General features: G+C 54.5%; 1 protein-coding gene across 1 annotated transcript in view; it reads left to right on the top strand.

Moving 5' to 3' along the window:
• The window catches only part of PKD1L3 (polycystin 1 like 3, transient receptor potential channel interacting), a 38,699-nt gene extending 20,010 nt beyond the window's left edge, over nt 1-18,689 (top strand). Inside the window, exons 18-29 of the mRNA XM_058674831.1 lie at nt 1,627-1,726; nt 3,756-3,896; nt 4,686-4,871; nt 9,025-9,319; nt 10,221-10,354; nt 11,672-11,799; nt 13,342-13,502; nt 14,777-14,987; nt 15,256-15,357; nt 17,219-17,350; nt 17,658-17,764; nt 18,557-18,689. Of these exons, the coding sequence (XP_058530814.1) occupies nt 1,627-1,726; nt 3,756-3,896; nt 4,686-4,871; nt 9,025-9,319; nt 10,221-10,354; nt 11,672-11,799; nt 13,342-13,502; nt 14,777-14,987; nt 15,256-15,357; nt 17,219-17,350; nt 17,658-17,764; nt 18,557-18,689 (1,830 nt within the window). The remainder of the gene's footprint in view (nt 1-1,626; nt 1,727-3,755; nt 3,897-4,685; nt 4,872-9,024; nt 9,320-10,220; nt 10,355-11,671; nt 11,800-13,341; nt 13,503-14,776; nt 14,988-15,255; nt 15,358-17,218; nt 17,351-17,657; nt 17,765-18,556) is intronic.
• The last annotated feature ends 3 nt before the right edge of the window (nt 18,690-18,692 follow it).

The raw sequence follows: 18,692 nt of genomic DNA, 5'->3' as shown, positions 1-18,692 counted from the left end.
AAGTTTTTACGATAAAATTTTATTCAGTTTTTTAAAAAAGATTTATTTTATTACAAAGTCAGATATACAGAGGAGGAGAGACAGGAAGATCTTCCATCCGATGATTCACTCCCCAAGTGAGCCGCAATGGCCGGTGCTGTGCCGATCCAAAGCTGGGAACCAGGAACCTCTTCTGGGTCTCCCACGCGGGTGCAGGGTCCCAAAGCATTGGGCCGTCATTGACTGCTTTCCCAGGCCACAAGCAGGGAGCTGGATGGGAAGTGGAGCTGCTGGGATTAGAACTGGCGCCCATATGGGATCCCAGGGCGTTCAAGATGAGGACTTCAGCCGCTAGGCCACTGTGCCGGGCCCATTATTCAGTTTTTTTAAGAGTCAAGAGAAAAGTACAAAAATAGGCTCAGAAGAAATAGAAGCTACTGGTGTCAATTGTGCGTTTGATGGGATCCACCACCAACCAAGTTTAATTCTGCAAATGATCCACTAGCAGGTGCTGACACCAGAATAACTGTTGTCTCAAACCCGTCAAATTCCCAAAGCAGCGGTAGAGAGAACCTCACTCCTGGTGTAGGCACCAAATCTGACCCTGACCCACTGTGCCCATCCCTGGGAAGAACAGAACAGAACAGAATGGACTGGGGAGAGAATGGGGGAGTTGGGAAGGTGAGCCCTGGGGCAGAACTTTGCTTCCCACGAGGGACTTTGAGGACTGGGCGGCACTGGTGTGCCCTAACAGATACTTAAGGTCATAATCAATTTCCGTGACTACTTCTAATCAACCTTGAAATGGTAAATTTTAGCCTCGTAAAGTCAAGCTTGGGGTGAGCGTTAGGTACAGAGTGGAAATATTGCCTGGGATGGCTGCATCCCATACTGGGGGAGGGGCTGGGGTGGGAGAGGCTGGGTCCTAGTCCCAACTTGGGATCTGGCTCCCAGCTAGCGTGTACCATGGGAAGCAGCAGGTGGCACTGCAAGTGGCGGGTCCCTGGCCTGGCCAGGGCTGTTGTGGGGATCTGGGGGAATGGGCGGGCAGTGTTTTCTCCCCGTCTTCTTGTATCTCTCTTCCTCCCTCTTTTTCTTTCCCTCTTTCTCTTCCCCATCCACCCTGCCTCCCTTCTTATTTCCTTCCCTTTTCTGTTCCTCCCCCATCTCTCCCTTCCAAAATAAATTTTAAAGTAAATCAATAGACACAAGTCTAGCTTTGGGTCAAATTTCTTCCGAAGATATATATATATATATATATATATATATATATATATATTTGTTTTTGATGGTGGTTGATTAGGGTGATAAAGGCCAAGGGCTACAGGAAGGTGGGTGAGAGCACCATTTCCACATTCCAAAGGGACATTTCTGAACCTCAGTCATTAGAAACATTGAAGGCTCTTTTTTTTTCCTGGACACACAGAATAAAAACTGTAGGCCAACTATTCATATTAACATAAACCCTTTCCCATCCCTTGAGATCAAACGGTTTCACGGTTCTGTTCATTCTCAGTTCCCATGGGAACAAAGGGCCCAGTCATGCAGCTACCCCTTTAACATGTGCCTGCCCCACCTGGGAGGTTGGAGGTCAGAGGTTGGAGGTCCTCTGTGCTTCATTTGCTGCTCCCCGACTTCCCTGCACAGGTGGTCATTCTCACCTTCGGGCTGTCACTGCTGATGAAGAGGGTGCCGTGGCTCAACAGAGAGAGCGAACAGCAGACGAGGAGGATCCTGGCCCTCGCCGGTGAGTTCCAAGAGCCGGGTGCGTGAGTCCACTGGGAGATCCGTGTGCACACAGCTGCCGGCGCCACCGCCTCTGCCCTGAGCTGATCTTTGCACCTGCTCTCCACTCTCCAGTCCTGCCTGTGTTTGGAGCTCCGTCTGCGTGTCACCCTCCCTCCCTCCCTCCCTCTCCCGGGGCCCCAGGACCTCTATGCCTGCAGGTGCCTCAGGGTAGAATACATTGGCTCGGAGGTCCCCTCACCCACTGAATCCTTTCCAGGGGTAGCATTACTGTTCTCTAAAAAATGCTGGAGGCATCCTAAATCCCTCCTACCCCAGTGTTTAGTTCTCACACTTAAGGGTGTCTTGTCCTCTACATAACTGACCAGAACTGCTAGAAGAACAGTGTTAGGTGAAAAAAGTGGCAAAACAAATTAGTACAGCTGTTTTGTTTAGAGGCACAGAATGCACACACCCTTCCCAGCCACTGGTTCACTTCTCAAGTGCCCACACTGGCTAGGAAGCTAAAACTGGGGTCTGAGAGCTCACTGCTGGGCTGCTGCCTAAATGGCAGGTACCCCATCATGCCTCTGGGGGTGTCCTTCGCAGAATGCTGGAGTCGGACATACAGCCAGGAGTCGAGCCTGGGTGCTTGAGGCAGGTGTCTTCACTGCCAGGCCCAGCAACAGCCCCAAGGACGTGTTGAAATCCTGTGAGGATGTATGTCAATGTCCTTTACATTGTGAAATAGGAAACCATTCTTGGAGGGAATGTTGGCCGCAGCAGCCAAGGTGCTACTTGAAGGTCCAATCCCGTGTGAGAGTGGCTGAGTTTGTCTCAGCTCTGGTCGCAATCCCAGCTTCCCACTGCCACGTGTCTCAAGGTACCTGGCTTCAGCCTGGCCTACTCTCTGGCCGACCGTGGGTTTCCGGGGAGTGAACCAGGGGATGGAGGATCAGTCTGGTTTGTTTCTGTCTTGCTGCCTTTCAATCAGAACCAGGATGGGTGTTTGGCTCAGGGGTTAAGTCCTGTATCCCGGAGCGGAGAGCCTGACTTTGGGGTTCCAGCTCCGGCGTCTGCTTCCAGCTCCCTACAATGCCCTGGGAGGCAGCTGTGCTGACCCCCACCCTCGGGCCCCTGCCACCCACACGGGAGGTCCAGGTGGAGTTCAACTGGACAGTTACTTACAAGGAGGCCTCACAAAGTTGTAGTAGAAGTGGAACTGAAGCTAAATGTATGTTGGTACAGATTTGAAATCCTTGCCTGGATTTATTTTTTCCAGAAAGCACACAGAAAAAAGCTTGTAGAATGACGGAGAGCAATCTCGGGTCTCACCCCGAGAACCACGTTCGTTGGGACTCCTGGGGGTGCCCACCCGTGCTGCAGTGTGTGGAACTTTGAAGTCGAGCCCCTGTGCCCACAGTGCAGGCCAGTGAGCAGCACCAGGCATGCCCAGTCCAAGAGAAGCACGGAGCCGGAGGGCAGCATACCTTGATTTATGCCTGTAGAATCTAGTTTCCAAAACGGGCTAGTCTTATATATCTTTAATTCTCTTAGTAACTCTTTAATATTTATTTTTCATTTATTTGAAAGGCAGAGTTACACAGAGAGGAGAAACAGATCGTCCATCCACTGGTTCACTCCCCAAAAGGCCACAACTGCCAGATCTGGCAGCCAGGAGCTTCTTCTGGGTCTCCCATTTGGTAACAGGGGCCCAAGGACGTGGACCGTTCTCTACTGTTTTCCTAGGCCATTAGCAGGAAGCTAGATGGGAAGTGGAACACTTGAACAGGAACCAGCACCCACTGACCACAGTGCTGGCCCCTCTGATGACTGATTTGTGTTGTCTTCTGTGGATGAGCTCAGCCCTGGAGGGTGGAAGGTTTCTAGAAGTGGGTCTTTCACTATGGGCAGCTGGGAGAGCGGGACTTGTGGGAGCCTGGCTCTGTTTCTCCAGCGCTTCTGAGAAGGCGCTCGTGGGAGGGAGGCACCCGTGTTGGCCACTGAATGGAGCCTAACGCTTCCCAAATCCATCTTTGGCTTCCTGGCAGCGAAGTGCTCGTCCTCACCACCGGCTTCAAGAGACCGAAACAACCCCGTCTACGTGGCCCCCACCATGCACGGCCCTGCCAGGTGCCCAGCGGGAGCTGTGGGAAGGAGGAGGATCTGCAGGATAGCCGCAGGCATCATGGGTATGCAGGCCCGCGTGGGAGGGCAGCAGGCAAGGAAGGGAACGCAGTCAATGGAGAAGGAGCTGAAAATGCCCGGGAAGATCTTGGCCCCGTCAAAGCCGGCGTGGCGCTGGACCGGAGTGGCCGGGCTGAACTCAGCGTCTAGGTTTCTTCCTGTGTTGAGGCACTTGGGCAGCCTGTGCTAAGAGGATGCAGTCTGGGGGCCTCACGGCCGGAGGAAGGACTATAAGACTTTGAGAAAATGGTTGTGCTGGCCATGCTGGGCTCTCGGGACCCCAGTGTATAGGGGGCTCCTTGGAGCCGGGAAGACATATTGTGTCCTTGTTGTGGTCAGCTGGGTGCAAGAGCCAGAGAGAGGAACCTGGGTACCAACAACCAAAGTAAAATGAGTTGAAGTTTTGTTTTGGTTTTTTGTTTGTTTGTTTGTTTGTTTTATTTTGAAGATTTGTGTAATTTTTTTTGGAGGTATATTTGAAAGGCAAAGTGGCCAAGAGGGACAGACAGAAAGTAACTTCTTTTAAGTAGAATGTCAGGTGAGTGGTAGAAAAAAAGGCCAGTGAGGAATAGTACAGACGAGGGGGCTTGTGGGAAATGGAGTTAGAAGAGAGGATACATTTGTTCATGGGATTTTTGAACCCATACATTACAATGGAACCACAAGAAAGGGCTAGTTCTTGGCTGGCTTTGACCTGCAAAATGACAGCTTAGGGACAGGGAGGAAGGCTCGGGGTGAGCTGACCCTTCACCCCCCCCAGTTGACTGAATTCTTCTTTGCATGTCCTGAACCAGTACAAACCCTCTTCCTCGTCCTGCTGATGACCAGAACCTACTCTGCGCAGAACTCCAACCGATTTTACCTCCACCAGGCCATCCGGAAGAGCTTAGCCCCTGGCTTTGCCAAGATCAGACTGCTGGAGGAGTTCTACCCTTGGGCCAGGCACAGTCTCCTTCCTCACCTGTTTGGTGATGGCAGAGGTGAGGGGTTGCCGCGTGAACACGGGCCACAGTCCGTGACTCAGACGCTCCTCCAGGACCATGAGCCGTTATGTTTAAGATTTGTTCATTGGTTTATTCATGCATTGATTTGGTGGAGAGAGCGAGACAGGGATTTTCCACGGGCTGGTTCACTCCCCAGCTGTCTCCAGCAGCTCCAGCCAGGTCTCTAGGCCATCCCCACTGCCACCTGCTGTGGTTATATCCGCAGGAAGCTGGGTTAGAGTGGAGGAACCGGCACGCAAAGCAGCAGGCACTCAGATGGCGCTTTTACCCGCCTGGCCAGAGCAGCTGCCCTCTAGTGGCCTTTTCATCACGCCACACCTCTGTGGGCATCAGGGGTGCATTCCTTGGGCTGCCTCTAAATCGCATTAGCTTGTTGCTCCCCTAGATGTGATGAGCCTGCCAGCGTGATAGCGTGGGACACCCGGAGCGTGCTGGGAACTGCCCCAGGGCCAGTGACTGACAGACAGTCACAGCCCAACTTATTCCCTCCACAAGCCTCCACAGAGACAAACGAGGGTGCCCTGCCTTGTACAGTGCTGGAGGAGAGCTCCCAGGCGGCCTGCTCTGGGCAGGCATCGAGGCACGGGGACCTCAGCTCCCTCTTGGATGCCCACGTCGAAGGGCATGGGATTGAGTGCTGGCTACTCAGTTTCCAGTCCGGCCTCCTGGTGTAGCCTCAGGGAGGCAAGAGATGATGGCTCAGAGGCGTGGCCTGTGGAGACCCACGTGGACCTCGTGCCTTGCTTGCTCCTCGCCTGGCTGTTGCAGGTGCTAGGAGAGCAAACCAGCTGATGGAAGGCTCTGTCTCCCTTTTGCCCTCTCCCTGCCTTTCAGGTAGACCATACTAAGCAAGCAGTGTTTTTTTCTTGAAAGACTTCCTGTGCAGGATTTTTCACCAGTTACCAATGCTTTGTCAATGTGTAACTTCATGTTTTGGTAGTTAAGCTGTATTCTGGACATTGTTGTTTTCCTTTAGCCTGCCACGGGCGACTTTCTAATGAGCTGTGGCACATTGCCCAGGTTCCAGAGGAGAGTCTGAAGATGCTTTCCTCTCCCTGAACATCCCCACGCCCTTTGTAAGGTGGTGTTTCGGGCTGCGGGCTCACGGGGGCAGCTCCTGTGTACTGCTGGTTTGCTCCTTCTCCACTCTGTTTGAGATGGTGACCGTTGCAAGCTCAGGACACTTTTTAGAAGACTAATCTGTCTGCTGAGCAACGCACTGACTAACTCAGGGTGGCTCACAAGCTTGCTGAGGTCTTCAGCGTCCCCCTGGGTGCACCCTCCTCCTGATCGCCCTGCCCTGCAGGCTCAGCCTGTCACCCCAGGAGGTAGCCTGGCCCTGGGCTGTGAGCTGTGTGCCTGGGGCCTTGGTTTCCCCATGTGCACAGTGGGTGTCATGTTAGGATGTGATATGGAGATTGAAAGATGAATAAATGGAAGGGCTTAGAGCAGCACCTGGCACCCAGCATTCTCTGGAGAAGTGGAAAGCTGTTCCTACGGGGGCAGTTGCTGTACCAGCCCGCCCACCAGAACCACTAGCTCTGTCCTCCCTGGACATACCAAGATCAGCAAGAGCAGATCTGCAGATACAGATGGACAAAAACAGAATCCAGTGACAAGCGGAGTAGAAAGCCGTTAAAGACAAAAAAGACACTGACCTGGCGTACCTTGGTAACTTCTGCAACGTGTTTCTCTGCGTGTTGATAAAGCCCAGTGCCATGGACCTGGACTACGCCTTGCCGTTTGTGGCAGATAACTGGTAGCGTGTGACTATAGAGCCTTCTAGAATAACCTAGTCCAGTAAGGGAAGAACTGTTCTTGATAAGGTTTTTTTAAATGTTCTCCTTTTTAAATTTACTTTTACTGGAAAGGCAGATTTACAAAGAGGAGAAACATCTACTGGTTCACTCCCAAAATGGCTGCAATGTCTGGAGCTGAGACGCTCAGGAGCCAGGAGCTTCTTCCAGGTCTCCCATGTGGGTGCAGGGGCCCAAGGCGTTGGACCATCCTCCACTGCTTTGTCAGACCATAAGCAGGGAGCAGGATGGGAAGTGGAGCAGCCAGGACACAAACCGGCACTAGTAAGGGATCCTGACGCTTGAAGGGGGAGGATTAACTAATTGAGCCACTCTGCTGGGCCCACAACATTTTTTACAGCACTTGCAGTTCACTTTGCCTCTTTTGGTTTTCCTGTGAGAGAAAGCAAGTGCTCACATCCGCATGTATTTTCTTCATGGAAGAGTAGAGTCTCACCTATCTTGTATCTTTGAGCATTCGGGCATGCCTCCCTTCTGCAGAACCCAGGTCTCCTTTACCAGCTAGGCTCTCCTGGCAGCTGCTGTACCCTCTTTGCTTTCTCACGTCGGGACTCGTCTGCAATGAGAAGGTGAATGTGGAGGCAGTGCGCATGTGTGACGGCGTGGCTCATGCAGCTGCGTCCCCACGTGCCCCGCTCCTGCTTTTCCTTCCCAGAGCAGCTGCTTGGCCGACCCTCGTGCGCCTGACAACCAGGGCTCCTGCAGCTTGCTTTTCTCCATCTTTCTGGGTGTTACCCCATCAGCCACTCCCCTGTTCCGCCCCCTGCCTGGTAGTACATTGCATGTTTGCACCCTGGACTGCATCACCAGTCCCCTAGTGATAGTCGTGTACATAATTTCACAGTCCAGCATCAGTGTCCTGATGTCTGCTTAGCATCCCTGTAAGAGAAGTACTTGGACCAGATCGAGTACGTATGGAGCTGGAATTTAGAAAAATAGCTCCAAGTTACTCTTCCTAGTTATTATTCTTTTAAACCAGAAACACTCCTGTTATCAAGTCAAAGGGAGTCTGCCCATTTCCCTGGCTGCTCAGTGAGGCCTGCACAGCCGTCCCAGCTGCCTCTGTTGCTCCCTGCCCTTCCCCCACGCCTCACCCAGCCGCCTTCAGCTGCTCTAACAGGAGCCTGTGCAGTGGCAGGATAGATGTGCATAGAGACAGACTAAGCAGTTAGACGAATTTACAGAGTGCGACACTGCAGTGCTCCTGTAGTCCTGGTTGTTCCCAACCCCCTTTGTGTCCCTTAGTAAGAGCCGGGCCGCACACAGGCCTCCCGGGTCCCTTGGGGCTGGTGGTACAAGTGATGCTTCTTTCTTTATCCTTGTCACATTAGCATTGTGTGGCAACATGACTTCCTGATTTATTCAGCACCCTGTTGTTTGGCTGAATTACATTTTTGTCGTAATTCCTCAACTGGTTCTCTCAATTTAGTTACAGAAATCCTTTACAAAGTGTGATAGCTTCATTGCCATTTTTAAGTATATATACCTCATTTCTTGTTCCTTTTCCCGCAAGATTTATTTACTTATCTTTTTAAGATTGATTTATTTTTATTGCAAAGTCAGATACACAGAGAGGAGGAGAGACAGAGAGGAAGATCTTCTGTCCGATGATTCACTCCCCAAGTGGCTGCAATGGCGGGTGCTGCGCCTATCTGAAGCCAGGAACCTGGAACCTCCTCCAGGTCTCCCACACGGGTGCAGGGTCCCAAGGCTTTGGGCCATCCTTGACTGATGTCCTGGTCCACGTGCAGGGAACTACATGGGAGGTGGAGCTGGACATGCATTGATGCCCGTATGGGATCCCAGCACGTGCAAGGAGAGGATTTAGCCACTGAGCCATCATACCAGACCCTTAAAATGGTTTTTGGGGGTTTTTTTTAGGGGTGACATGCAGGGCCAGTGTTGTGATGTGGCAAGTTAAGCTGCCACTGTCTTCCCTTGTCAGAGCACCGGTTGGAGTCCTGGCTGCTCTGCTTCCAAGCCTGCTCCCTGCTAAGGCACCTGGGAGGGCCAGTGAAGATGCCTCAAGGGCTTAGGCGTCTGCATGCGGGTGGGAGACCCAGATGGCGCTTCTAGCTTCAGCCCGGCTCCCGCCCTGTTCATTGTGACTGGAGAGTGAACCAGTAGAGGCAAGAGCCCAATCTCTCTCTCTCTCTCTCTCTCTCTCTCTCTCACACACACACACACACACACACACACACACACACACACACATTGTCACTCTGCCTTTCAAGTACAACACACTCAACCCACAGTGGCCATGTGCATCTTCTCCCGTTGTAGCTTACTGAAGCTAATGCCCCCCTCCCTAGGGTTCATCACCGACGGGAACTGCTTCCTCCTGGGCAACATCCTACTCCGTCAGATCCGCACCCCTGGCGCTCCTCCCTGTGACCCTGGGGCAGCCTCCCAGCAGCAGCCAGGGGATACAGAGGGCTGCAGTGTCAGCTGGGGGCCTCCCGAGGCCAACAACACAGCACCCGGGAGCCCATGGCACCCTCAGGATGAGGAGACCCAGCACGACCATCCCATCCAGGGGGAGTTTGCCACTTACTCGGGAGGCAGCTACGCCGTGAGGCTGGGGAGAAACTCCACGGCTGCAGCCAGGTGAGCCAGCCTGAGCCCTGAGCCGGAGGTCCCGGATGGTGGCTTCAGGGCACAGCTGGTAAGTGTGGCAGCTGCTTGGAGAGCCTTGTAGCCTCGGAGATCTCTGACCTAAAACTCCTAGAGAAATCTACCATTTCTTTGAAAAGTAATTCCTTGCTCAGCTTCAAACTGCAATGATATGTAGGTTTTAGAATTTGCCAACATTCATTTTTTAAAAACTTACTGTAAAGGAAGACTTACAAAGAGAAGGAAAGAGAGCTCTTACATCCGTGGATTGACTCCCCAAACAGCTGCCACAGCTGGAGCCAAGCCAGAACCAGGAGCTTCTCCAGGTCTCCCATGCACATGCAGGAGCCCAGTGACTTGGGTCCATCTCGGCTGCTTTCCCAGGTCATGAGCAAGGAGTTGGATGGGAAGAGGAGCACCTAGGACACAAACTGACATCCACGTGGGATGTTGATACTCTCACATGGAGGATTAGCCCACCTGGCCACTGCCTGGTCCTCATTCCACATTTTATCTGGGAAAATGCATGCCAGTGTAAATCCTTGCAGTGGTTAGAACTTGGCAAGTGCTGGCTTGAACATTCTGTAACCTTCCAACATAGAAATAAACTGCTGAGAATCAGCCCAAAGTCAGGGTGGCCCGGTTCCACTGCCAGAGGTCCCTGAAGTGGCCCGTGTCCTGGGGATGAGTGTCCGAGCTCACATGACCTCTCCGCCCACAGTGACAGCCGGAGCCCCGCAGGGTACCCTGCACGCCGTAGTGAAGGGGGCAGTTAGCACCGCAGAGGAAGCAGCTGGCAGAGCGTAGGGTGCTAAGGCGGCCTCAGAGCTTGAACACCGGGGTGCTTCCCAAGTGTCTGTCCCTGGTGAGAAACGCTGTGTGTCCCCCTCCCCAGGGTCCTGCAGCACCTCCAGCAGTGGCACTGGCTGGACCGGCGCACCAGGGTCCTCTGCTTGGAGTTTGTGGTCTTCAATGCCAACGTGAACCTGCTCTGCACGGTGACCCTGACCCTGGAGTCCAGTGACGTGGGTAGGAAGACCTTCCCCCTCCTCCCCTTCCGCCTGGACCTGACCCCGTTCACTGAGAGATGCCTTCGGGTCATTACAAACACATCTCAAAAGTCAAACCACGTGCGCTAGGCACCTGACACAGTGCTTATGCTGCTGCCTGGGCCGCGCCCAGCTGGAGGCCCAGCTTCTCCACTTCGAGGAGAGGCAGTTGAGTGAGGGCCCAAGTACTTGGGTCCCTGCCACCCACACTGGGAGATCCATGATGGAGCTCCTGGCCCCAGCCTTGACTGTTGGGGATCTGGGGAGCAAACCAAAGGAGGCACTCTCTGCCTTCCAAATAAAACGTCAAGAGAGTTTCCTAACAACCCCATGGTTCAGGTAGCAACCGAAGGTCCTGTCTGGCCCAGAGCGTTGCTGCACACGCACTGCACAGAGCCGCTTTTCTCCCTCCGCTTCTTCATCTTCAGAGTGATGTGTCCCTGTCACTGTCACCATGGTGGTGTTTGTGAGGCACATTCGGCACCCCCCCCCTTAGAGGGAAGGTCATCCTAATCCCATGTCCTGTCCCCTCATCTGGCAGGCGGCTAACCTGGCCAGCAGGTGGCAGCCTACCAAGAAGGTCTCCCTGAGGCTCGCAGGGCCACGCGCCGCCTCAGCCCTGCATTGAAGAGGCAGGCTACGGGAGCTTCTTTCTGTTCACTCCCCAGCCAGACCCCGCAACAGCCAGGACAGGGCCAGGTCTCCCCTGGGGGTGGCGAGAAGTGGCAGGACCCTGTTAAACGAGCCGTCATCACTGCCCACCAGGGTCTGTACTGGCAAGGAGCTGGTGCCGGGAGTTGCACCCCCGCCACACCGGAGTGCGACAAAGGCAGCTCAGCCACACCAGGAGCCTGGAGCTCATTCAAGGTCTCCCACGTGGGTGGCAAAGATGCAGCTGGTTGAGCCATCACCCCTGCTGCCAGGGAGAAGCCAGAATCAGGAGTGAAGCCACGACTCGAACCTGAGCCCCAAGCGGCAGCTGCGCCTCTCGAGCTGCCTTCTCAGTGAGGGGGCGAGGACCAAGGTCTGCGGAGGGCTCTGACTGTTACGGAATGTCAGCACGGAGACAGGGCCGGCCTGGGAGCGCCTCGCTCTGCTGGGGCTGACGGCCCTCGTCCAAGAGCTTCGTGTGCGTGACCTTGGTGTTGGCTGGTCGGTGCTGGCCGCAGCACCCACTGCTGCACTGAGGGGCACAGAAGGACTAGGGAGCGACTTGGTGTCGGGCCAGGTGGAGTTGGAGGCGAAGTCTGAAGCAGGCAAGAGGCCCTGTCTCCAGATGTCGCTGCTTTTTTCCCAGGTGCTTTATTCAGCTCTGTAAGCGTGGACAGTCTGCCTGCCCTGCAGGCCTCCCAGATGGGCATTGGCTGGGACGTCATCTCCCAGGTCCTGTATCACCTGCTGGTCTGTTACTACGCCTTTGTCCAGGTGAGCTGAAAATGCAGTGAGTTAAACTGCTATTTGTGACTATGAGTCCTGGATGCTTCACTGATTTTTTAATGATTATAGAGAGCTTAGGGCAGAGTTTCCATCTGCTAGCTCAGTCTCCAAATGGCCATGGGGCCAGCCTGGGACAGGCAGGAGCCAGCAGCTTTGGCTCCACCACATGGGTGCAGGGGCCCAAGCACTCACGCCGTCTTCTCTTGCTTTCCCATTTGCATTAACGGGGAGCTAGATGAGATGTCCAGCTGCTGAGACATAAACTGGCACCCACATGCTGACTCTGCAGGCAGAACCTTAACCTGCCCCAAGGCTAGCCCAGGCTGTTACACTTCCCATCAAGCTCCCTGCTAACATGCCTGGGAAAACAGCAGAAGATGGCCGGTGCTTGTGTCCCTGCCACCTGCATGGGAGACCTGGATGAAGCTCCAGGCTCCTGATCTCCACCTGGCCAGCCTTGGCTGTTGCAGCCATTAGGAAGTGACCTAGTCAGTGGATGTCCCAGCACCCCATTTCGGTAGCCCTGCCTTTCAGATAGCTCATTACTGTCTTAAAAGAGAGATGTGCAGAGTGCTAGTGGTTGGCAGAGTGCAAGGAGTCGCACTGAGGCCTCTTCCTACACCTGGCTGACTGCCTTATCTCAGAGGCCTGAGCTGTTGGAGGCTGCCTGCTCTCTGCCTTCGAGTTTAAGAATTCAGTCCTGGGGCAGGCGTTCTGGCATAACTAGTAAAGCCACCACTTGTCTCGCCAGCATCCCAATGTGGGCACTTCTGATCTAGCTCCCTGCTAACGCATCTGGGGAAGCAGCAGGAGATGGCCCACGTGTTGGGTCCCTGTGCCCACCTGGGAGACCCAGAAAAAGCCCCAGGCTCCTTGCATGACCTGGCCCAGCGCTGAATATTTGCACCATTTCAGGACTGAGCCAGGGTGTGGAAGATTGGTCTTCCATCTTTCTGTACCTCCACCTTTCAAATAATCTTAAAGTTCTGTGGAAATGGTATTTTTGTTTTGTTTTTGGAAATGGTATTTGATACCTTTAGTGCTCTGATTCCAAGTCCAATCAAGAAGGCATGCTGAACAGAGAGCTGGTGCTTACGCACAACCAGTGGCGCTAGAAGACAGCATCTGAGGCCGAAGGGAAGCCCCTCCAGTCCCATTGGCTTATTTGAAAGGCAGCGCTGGTTCTCTCCCTGGGTCCCTCCACGTGGGCGGCGGGGACCCAAATACCTAGACCTCGCCCTGTTGCCTCTCTGGGTGCACATGAGCCGAAAGGAAAAACAACTCAGCGGGGACGCTGACCCTGGGATGCGGGATGCAGCCAGCCCAGGCACCCCAAGATCGCCACAGCTGATTTAGAAACCTGTTAGGCCTGTGCTGTACATGAGAACACACGCAGTCCACAGCGGTACCGTTGGTGGCCATCACGGTGCCCATCACGGTGCCCCAGCGAGCACAGAGCTTGTGTGAGGCATGGGCTCTCAGGACCTTGCACCTGCCGCTGGCCCACGTGACCACACCCTCTGCGTCCAGGGTTGGAGGCTCAAATGCCAGGGCTGGCGGTTCCTCACACAGAAGAGAAACGTCCTGGACACCAGTGTGGTCCTCATCAGCTTTGTCATCTTGGCGCTTGACATGACGCGGATTTCTCTGCACCAGAAGCACATGGCCCAGCACCGGCAGGACCCGGATGGGTAGGCAGGGGCCTGGGTGGGAACAAGGGCCTGGTGTGGCAGCCTCCCATCCCCTTCCAGGTCCCCTACCGCAGGCTGCTTTAGAAGCAGAGCTTGTGTTGAGAAGTCATCCCGGGGTGTAAGTGTGTTGCGGTGAAAGCTGATGCAGCAGCAAGGGGTTTGCATGGCTTGCCTGAAGTGGAGAAGCCTGCCAGCTCAGGCCTGTGCCGACTGCCTGGCTCTTAGCTGATGCAGGATGCCAACTTGCTTGGAGCTTTGTGCTGTCTTCCAAACCTAGTTGCTGCATCATCAAATGGTGGTTCCCCTCTCCTCAGCAGCGCCTCCTAGTCAGTTACCCACTGCCCCAGAGCAGCACCTGGGATGGCACACCTCACCGGCCACTTCACCACTGTCTCCTGAGACAGTGAGAGCAGGTCAGGGGAAGGGGGTGAATTGGGAACCTTCAGCCAGAGGGCACACATCATGGCTTTTCCAGCAATGTGCTCGGCGTAAGTACACAGTGGTGTGAAAACAGGTGGGCCAACATTGTGATGCCGCAGCCTGTCACTGCTTAGGATCCCAGCACCTTGGACAGGTGCCAGAGTCCCAGGTGCTCTCTTGCTGCTGGGGCTCCCGCCTGGTGCACCTGGGAAAGCAGATGGCCCGAGGGCTTGGTGGATACCTGGATGGAATTCCTGGCCTCTGGCTTCAGGATGGCCCAGTCCTGTCTGCGCTAGCCATTTGGGAAACAAGTCAGTAAACAGGAGATCTGTCACTTGGCCTCTCAATAAATCTTACATAAAAATATTTTAAAATTGTAAGGTTTAAAAAATTTTTCACTTGAAAGGCAAGATCTTCTGTGCATTGAGCCACTCCCCCAGTGCCCACAGCAGCGAGGGCTGGGCCAACAGAAGCTGGCAGCTCATGTGGCTGGCAGTGTCGCCCATACCTGCCACTTCTGAGGACCTGAGTCTGGCCTGAAGCTGGGTTACAAGTGGAGGCAGTGGCACTGGCACTGTGGTGCCCGAGACCTCTCCATCCGGTGCTGTGCCCAGGCGCTCACAAGCTCTTTCAAATACACACAGCTTGTATAAGCCTTCCACGGCCCTTCCAGCACAGGGCTGTTGTGAGGGTTCTCACGGTGCAGCACTTCTGCCTGGAAAGCAGTTCTGACGGCAAGCATCCAACCTAGCAGGCCTCAAGAGGGGCTGGGGTGGGCGGAGGGAGCCCCGCCATCCCCGGCCGTGCGAGGGCCCCACGGGACACTGGGTAAGCGGCAGCCTTCCCCGGCACAGGTTCGTCAGCTTCTCCGAGGCGCTGAGTGTGAACTGTGCCACCACCTACCTGGTGGGCATCCTTGTGCTCCTGGCAACGCTGCAGCTCTGGCACCTGCTGCACCATGACGCCAGGCTGCAGGTCATCAGCAGGACACTGAGCAAAGCCTGGGATGAGGTGACAGGCTTTCTGCTCATCATCCTGGTCCTGCTGACCGGCTATGCCATCGCTGTAAGCCCCGTGCCGTGCCTTGTCTGTTGGGTTGCTCCCGCTAGAAAGGGTGCCAGAGGGAACAGTGGCTGCTTCAAATCTGACTTAACCAGCATGGTTTGCACCCTTCCTGTGTCTCCTTGCCTCAAAAATCGGGACAGAATTTAATTCTGTGGATGTGAAGTCAAAAGTCAAATTCACACAAACACCTTAGTTACGAAGGCAACCTTCACAGGCTGGGGGGAAGCACTGTGCGCGGGCCCCCACTAACGGCCTCTCTCCCTCCCAGTTTAACCTGCTGTTTGGATGGAGCATCTCCAACTACCGGACGTTCATCAACTCAGCGGTGACCGTTGTGGGGCTTCTCGTGGGAGTTTCTCACCACAAAGAGGTAAGGACAGGTCCCCAGCCCCAGCTGGGTACAAAGGGTTCATCGGTGGCTTCCCCGAAGTATTGCCTTTGCCATAAAGGTCTCTACCAAAGAGGGGCCTGCTTAAAACAGCGGCCATCTGCAGTGCCGCACACCCAGTGAAGCCTCTGCCGTGCCCTGTGGTCTGAGCACACCCAGCCTAGATGCGGGCTTTGCTTGCAGGACACCATCCTTTCCAAAGCACTTAGTCCCACCTTCCTCGCTGCCTGCAGACTTGTAGAGAGTAGACACATCTTCCAACCCAAGCAGCCGTTAACAGCCAGAGCTGAGCCGACACAAAGCCAGGAGCCCAGAGCTGCTTCCGGGTCTCCCACGCGGGTGTAGGGTCCCAAGGCTTTGGGCCATCCTTGACTGCTTTCCCAGGCCACAAGCAGGGAGCTGGATGGGAAGTGGGGCCACAGGGACGGGAACCAGTGCCTATAAGGGATATAGGCACTTACAGGAGAGGATTAGCCACTAAGCCATGTGCCAGTCCCCTGCAGTGTACACTTACTAAATTATAGATGCTGCTCCCTGCTAGTAGCCTGGGAAGGCCTTGGGCCCCTGCACCCATGTGGGAGACCTGGAAGAAGGGCCTAGCTCCCAGCTTCATACCTGCCTGGCTCTGGCAATTGTAGCCATTTGAGAAGTTAAACCAGCAGATGGGAGATCTTAATTTTTTTAAAGGCAGTTTCAGGAAGAACAGCATGGTTCGTGGGCCTATTATTTTCCCCCCAGGATCTAACACAATTCCCTATCTTCCTGTTTAACAAGAGAAACCCACTTGGTGCACTGGGCCCAGGCCCCAGTGTGTCCAGGATAGGGAACACGTGAACCACACGCTGCGGCAAAGGCTGGGCTCTGACGGAGGCTGACGCCGCCTGTGGCTTCCTCTGGGACAGGGTCCTTCAGGAAGGAATGAAGCCACAGTCTAGGCAGGACACTGACAGTTCCGGCCCCAGGACGAAGGGCTCATTCCTGACGTGCTCCGAGGGCACAGCCGCGATACTAACGCCGCCTCAGGGCTGAGCAAACCTGGAAGGGGCTACTGGAAGGGAAATGGAGCAAGCATACTGGTGCAAAAGTTTTGCCACCAGAGTCAGACTGCCCTAATCACCTGGTGCGCAGGACCTGGGAGCCCCTAACAAGCTAGTGCCTCGAGGGAGGCGTCCCCAGTCAGCATCCTCTGAACTGCTGGGTTTCTTTAAAACAGTCCCCCAATGACCATCAATAGGCCAGTCTGCAGAGAAAATAAACATTATTGTTATGGAAACCACTGTAGCAGGCCTAGAATTTGAGAAATCTATGCACAGACGTCAACAGTGACAGAGAGCTCATTATTTATACCTTCAGTTTAAACACCCAGCATCCCTCCGTGTGGTTCTCTGCTGCAGGCCCCGCTGAGGGAGGATGGGACAGGGCTCCCAGCTCCCAGCTTCAGCCCTCCGCTGGCCACTACGGGACTGCAGGGAGTGACCTGCAGGCGGGAGCGTGCTCTCCTAGACATGCACGCGTGTCCAGCCAGCTGGATTTTACAGGGATGCCGCTGTGTAGACAAGCTGCCTGGTCGGACACCCTGTGCATCCGTACCCCCCTTGCAGCTTCCATAGTTTCCAGAACTATGTATTTTCCAGAACTGCTGCAACTCAAGGGATCTCAGTTATGATTCCACAGCAACTCACCTTTTTCTTCTTTTCAAAGTCCTTCATTGCTGTTCTCACTCTCACTGCCTCCCTCCCTGGTGTCCAGTGAATATCACACGTCTTCCTGGGAAACCCTCCCCAGCCATGGCATCCGCCTGTTGGTGGCACAGCTGTCAGCTCCTTGGTCCTGTGCCCTCTAGGTTATTGCCTTAGATCCAGTCCTGGGCGGCTTCCTCACCCTCACCAGCGTTGTCCTGATGGTGCTGGTGATCATCAATCTGTTTGTTTCTGCTATCCTCATGGCCTTTGGACGAGAGAGGAAGTCCCTTAAGGTAGGCAACGCTGGCTCAGCAACACTGCACAACTGGGGGAGACCAACTGCTGTGCCCCTGGGTACACACAACCACCGTGCCTTCACTCTCCACAGCTCGGCCAACTCGACCCTCCTAAGAAACCAATTTACCCTGGCCTATGTTCTGGGGCCACTGTCCACAGAACCCCTAATGACTTCTGAGCAGAGAAGACTCTCCAACGCTTGACAGTAAATCACTAGAAAAGTTTTTTAATTAAATGAAGGAACTATTACAGTGAATACTATCTTTGGTACTGTGTTGAGTTTCTGCCTTCTTCTGTTCGCAGAGGGAAACGACCCTAATAGACGTGCTGCTGCACAAGCTCTCGGGTCTGCTGGGAATCCGGCGGCACCAGCAGCCCCGCCCCCCGCGGCCGTGCCGGAGTGCCGGCAGGTAAACCACCTTGGCCTGTTCCTGTTGAACATACTATCTTTGCATGGTACAACATAGAAAAGCATTAGTGTATATAAAATACTTTCAATCTGTATGTTAGCAAGGAGTCAAAATTACTGATTCCAAGTTCCTGCCTGTGGACAGGGCCGCAGAGGCCCCACAGTGAGCAGACCGCCCGTGCTGTCAGCCCGAGCCCACACTGGTCACACTCTGAAACTCTCCATTTTTACTCCACTGTCTGACCAGATGGTGAAGAAAGCGGGTCATGGATCTTTAACTTTATTAGCAGCTACTGAGCTATGAGATACAAACCAATCAAAACCATTAAGGAAAAGCCGCTCGAAACAGGTCTGTACAGAGTCCTGCTTGTGACCCCACAGCCAGCCTGCAGAGATGGGCTCAGCGAGGAGGGCAAGCAGCAGGCAGGCTCACCCCCCAGGAGAGCAGTGACTTACAGCCCCATGGGCACCAGCCATTCATCTCAGTTCACCAAAGTTTTCAAGTGAAAACAGGTACCCCTCTCCTGGGGGCTTTCCAGCTCACCCCCCACATGCCTGAGCACATCATTAAGGCAGCCGGAAGCCCACCATGGGGCCTGCCTCTCCTGCCAGTGTCAGTCACCAGAACACGCGGGGTGTGGGAGGGAATGGCATGGGCTAGCACAGTGCTGTCCCAGGCCACAGGGGAGCAGCACTCAAAAGGAAGCAGAAGGCCACCGAGGGCTCCCTGAGAATCCAGTAGGACTGAGAGAGGGCTCCAGCTTTCCTAGACAGACGCTGCCACTGGATCCAGGAGGAAGAGGGCCATGCACGAGGAGCGGCGGCCCTGCCTGCGAGAGCCCAGCTCCAGGAGCCGTCCCGTGGCTTCCCGCGTCGGCCTCCCCCACTCCCGCTCTCCCCACCAGTTCTGCACGGACACTTCCTGAGCT

The sequence above is a fragment of the Ochotona princeps genome, chromosome 16 (genome assembly GCF_030435755.1).
Source record: "Ochotona princeps isolate mOchPri1 chromosome 16, mOchPri1.hap1, whole genome shotgun sequence".
NCBI classification, from domain to species: Eukaryota; Metazoa; Chordata; class Mammalia; order Lagomorpha; family Ochotonidae; genus Ochotona; species Ochotona princeps.
This window is presented reverse-complemented; position numbering and strand designations above follow the sequence as displayed.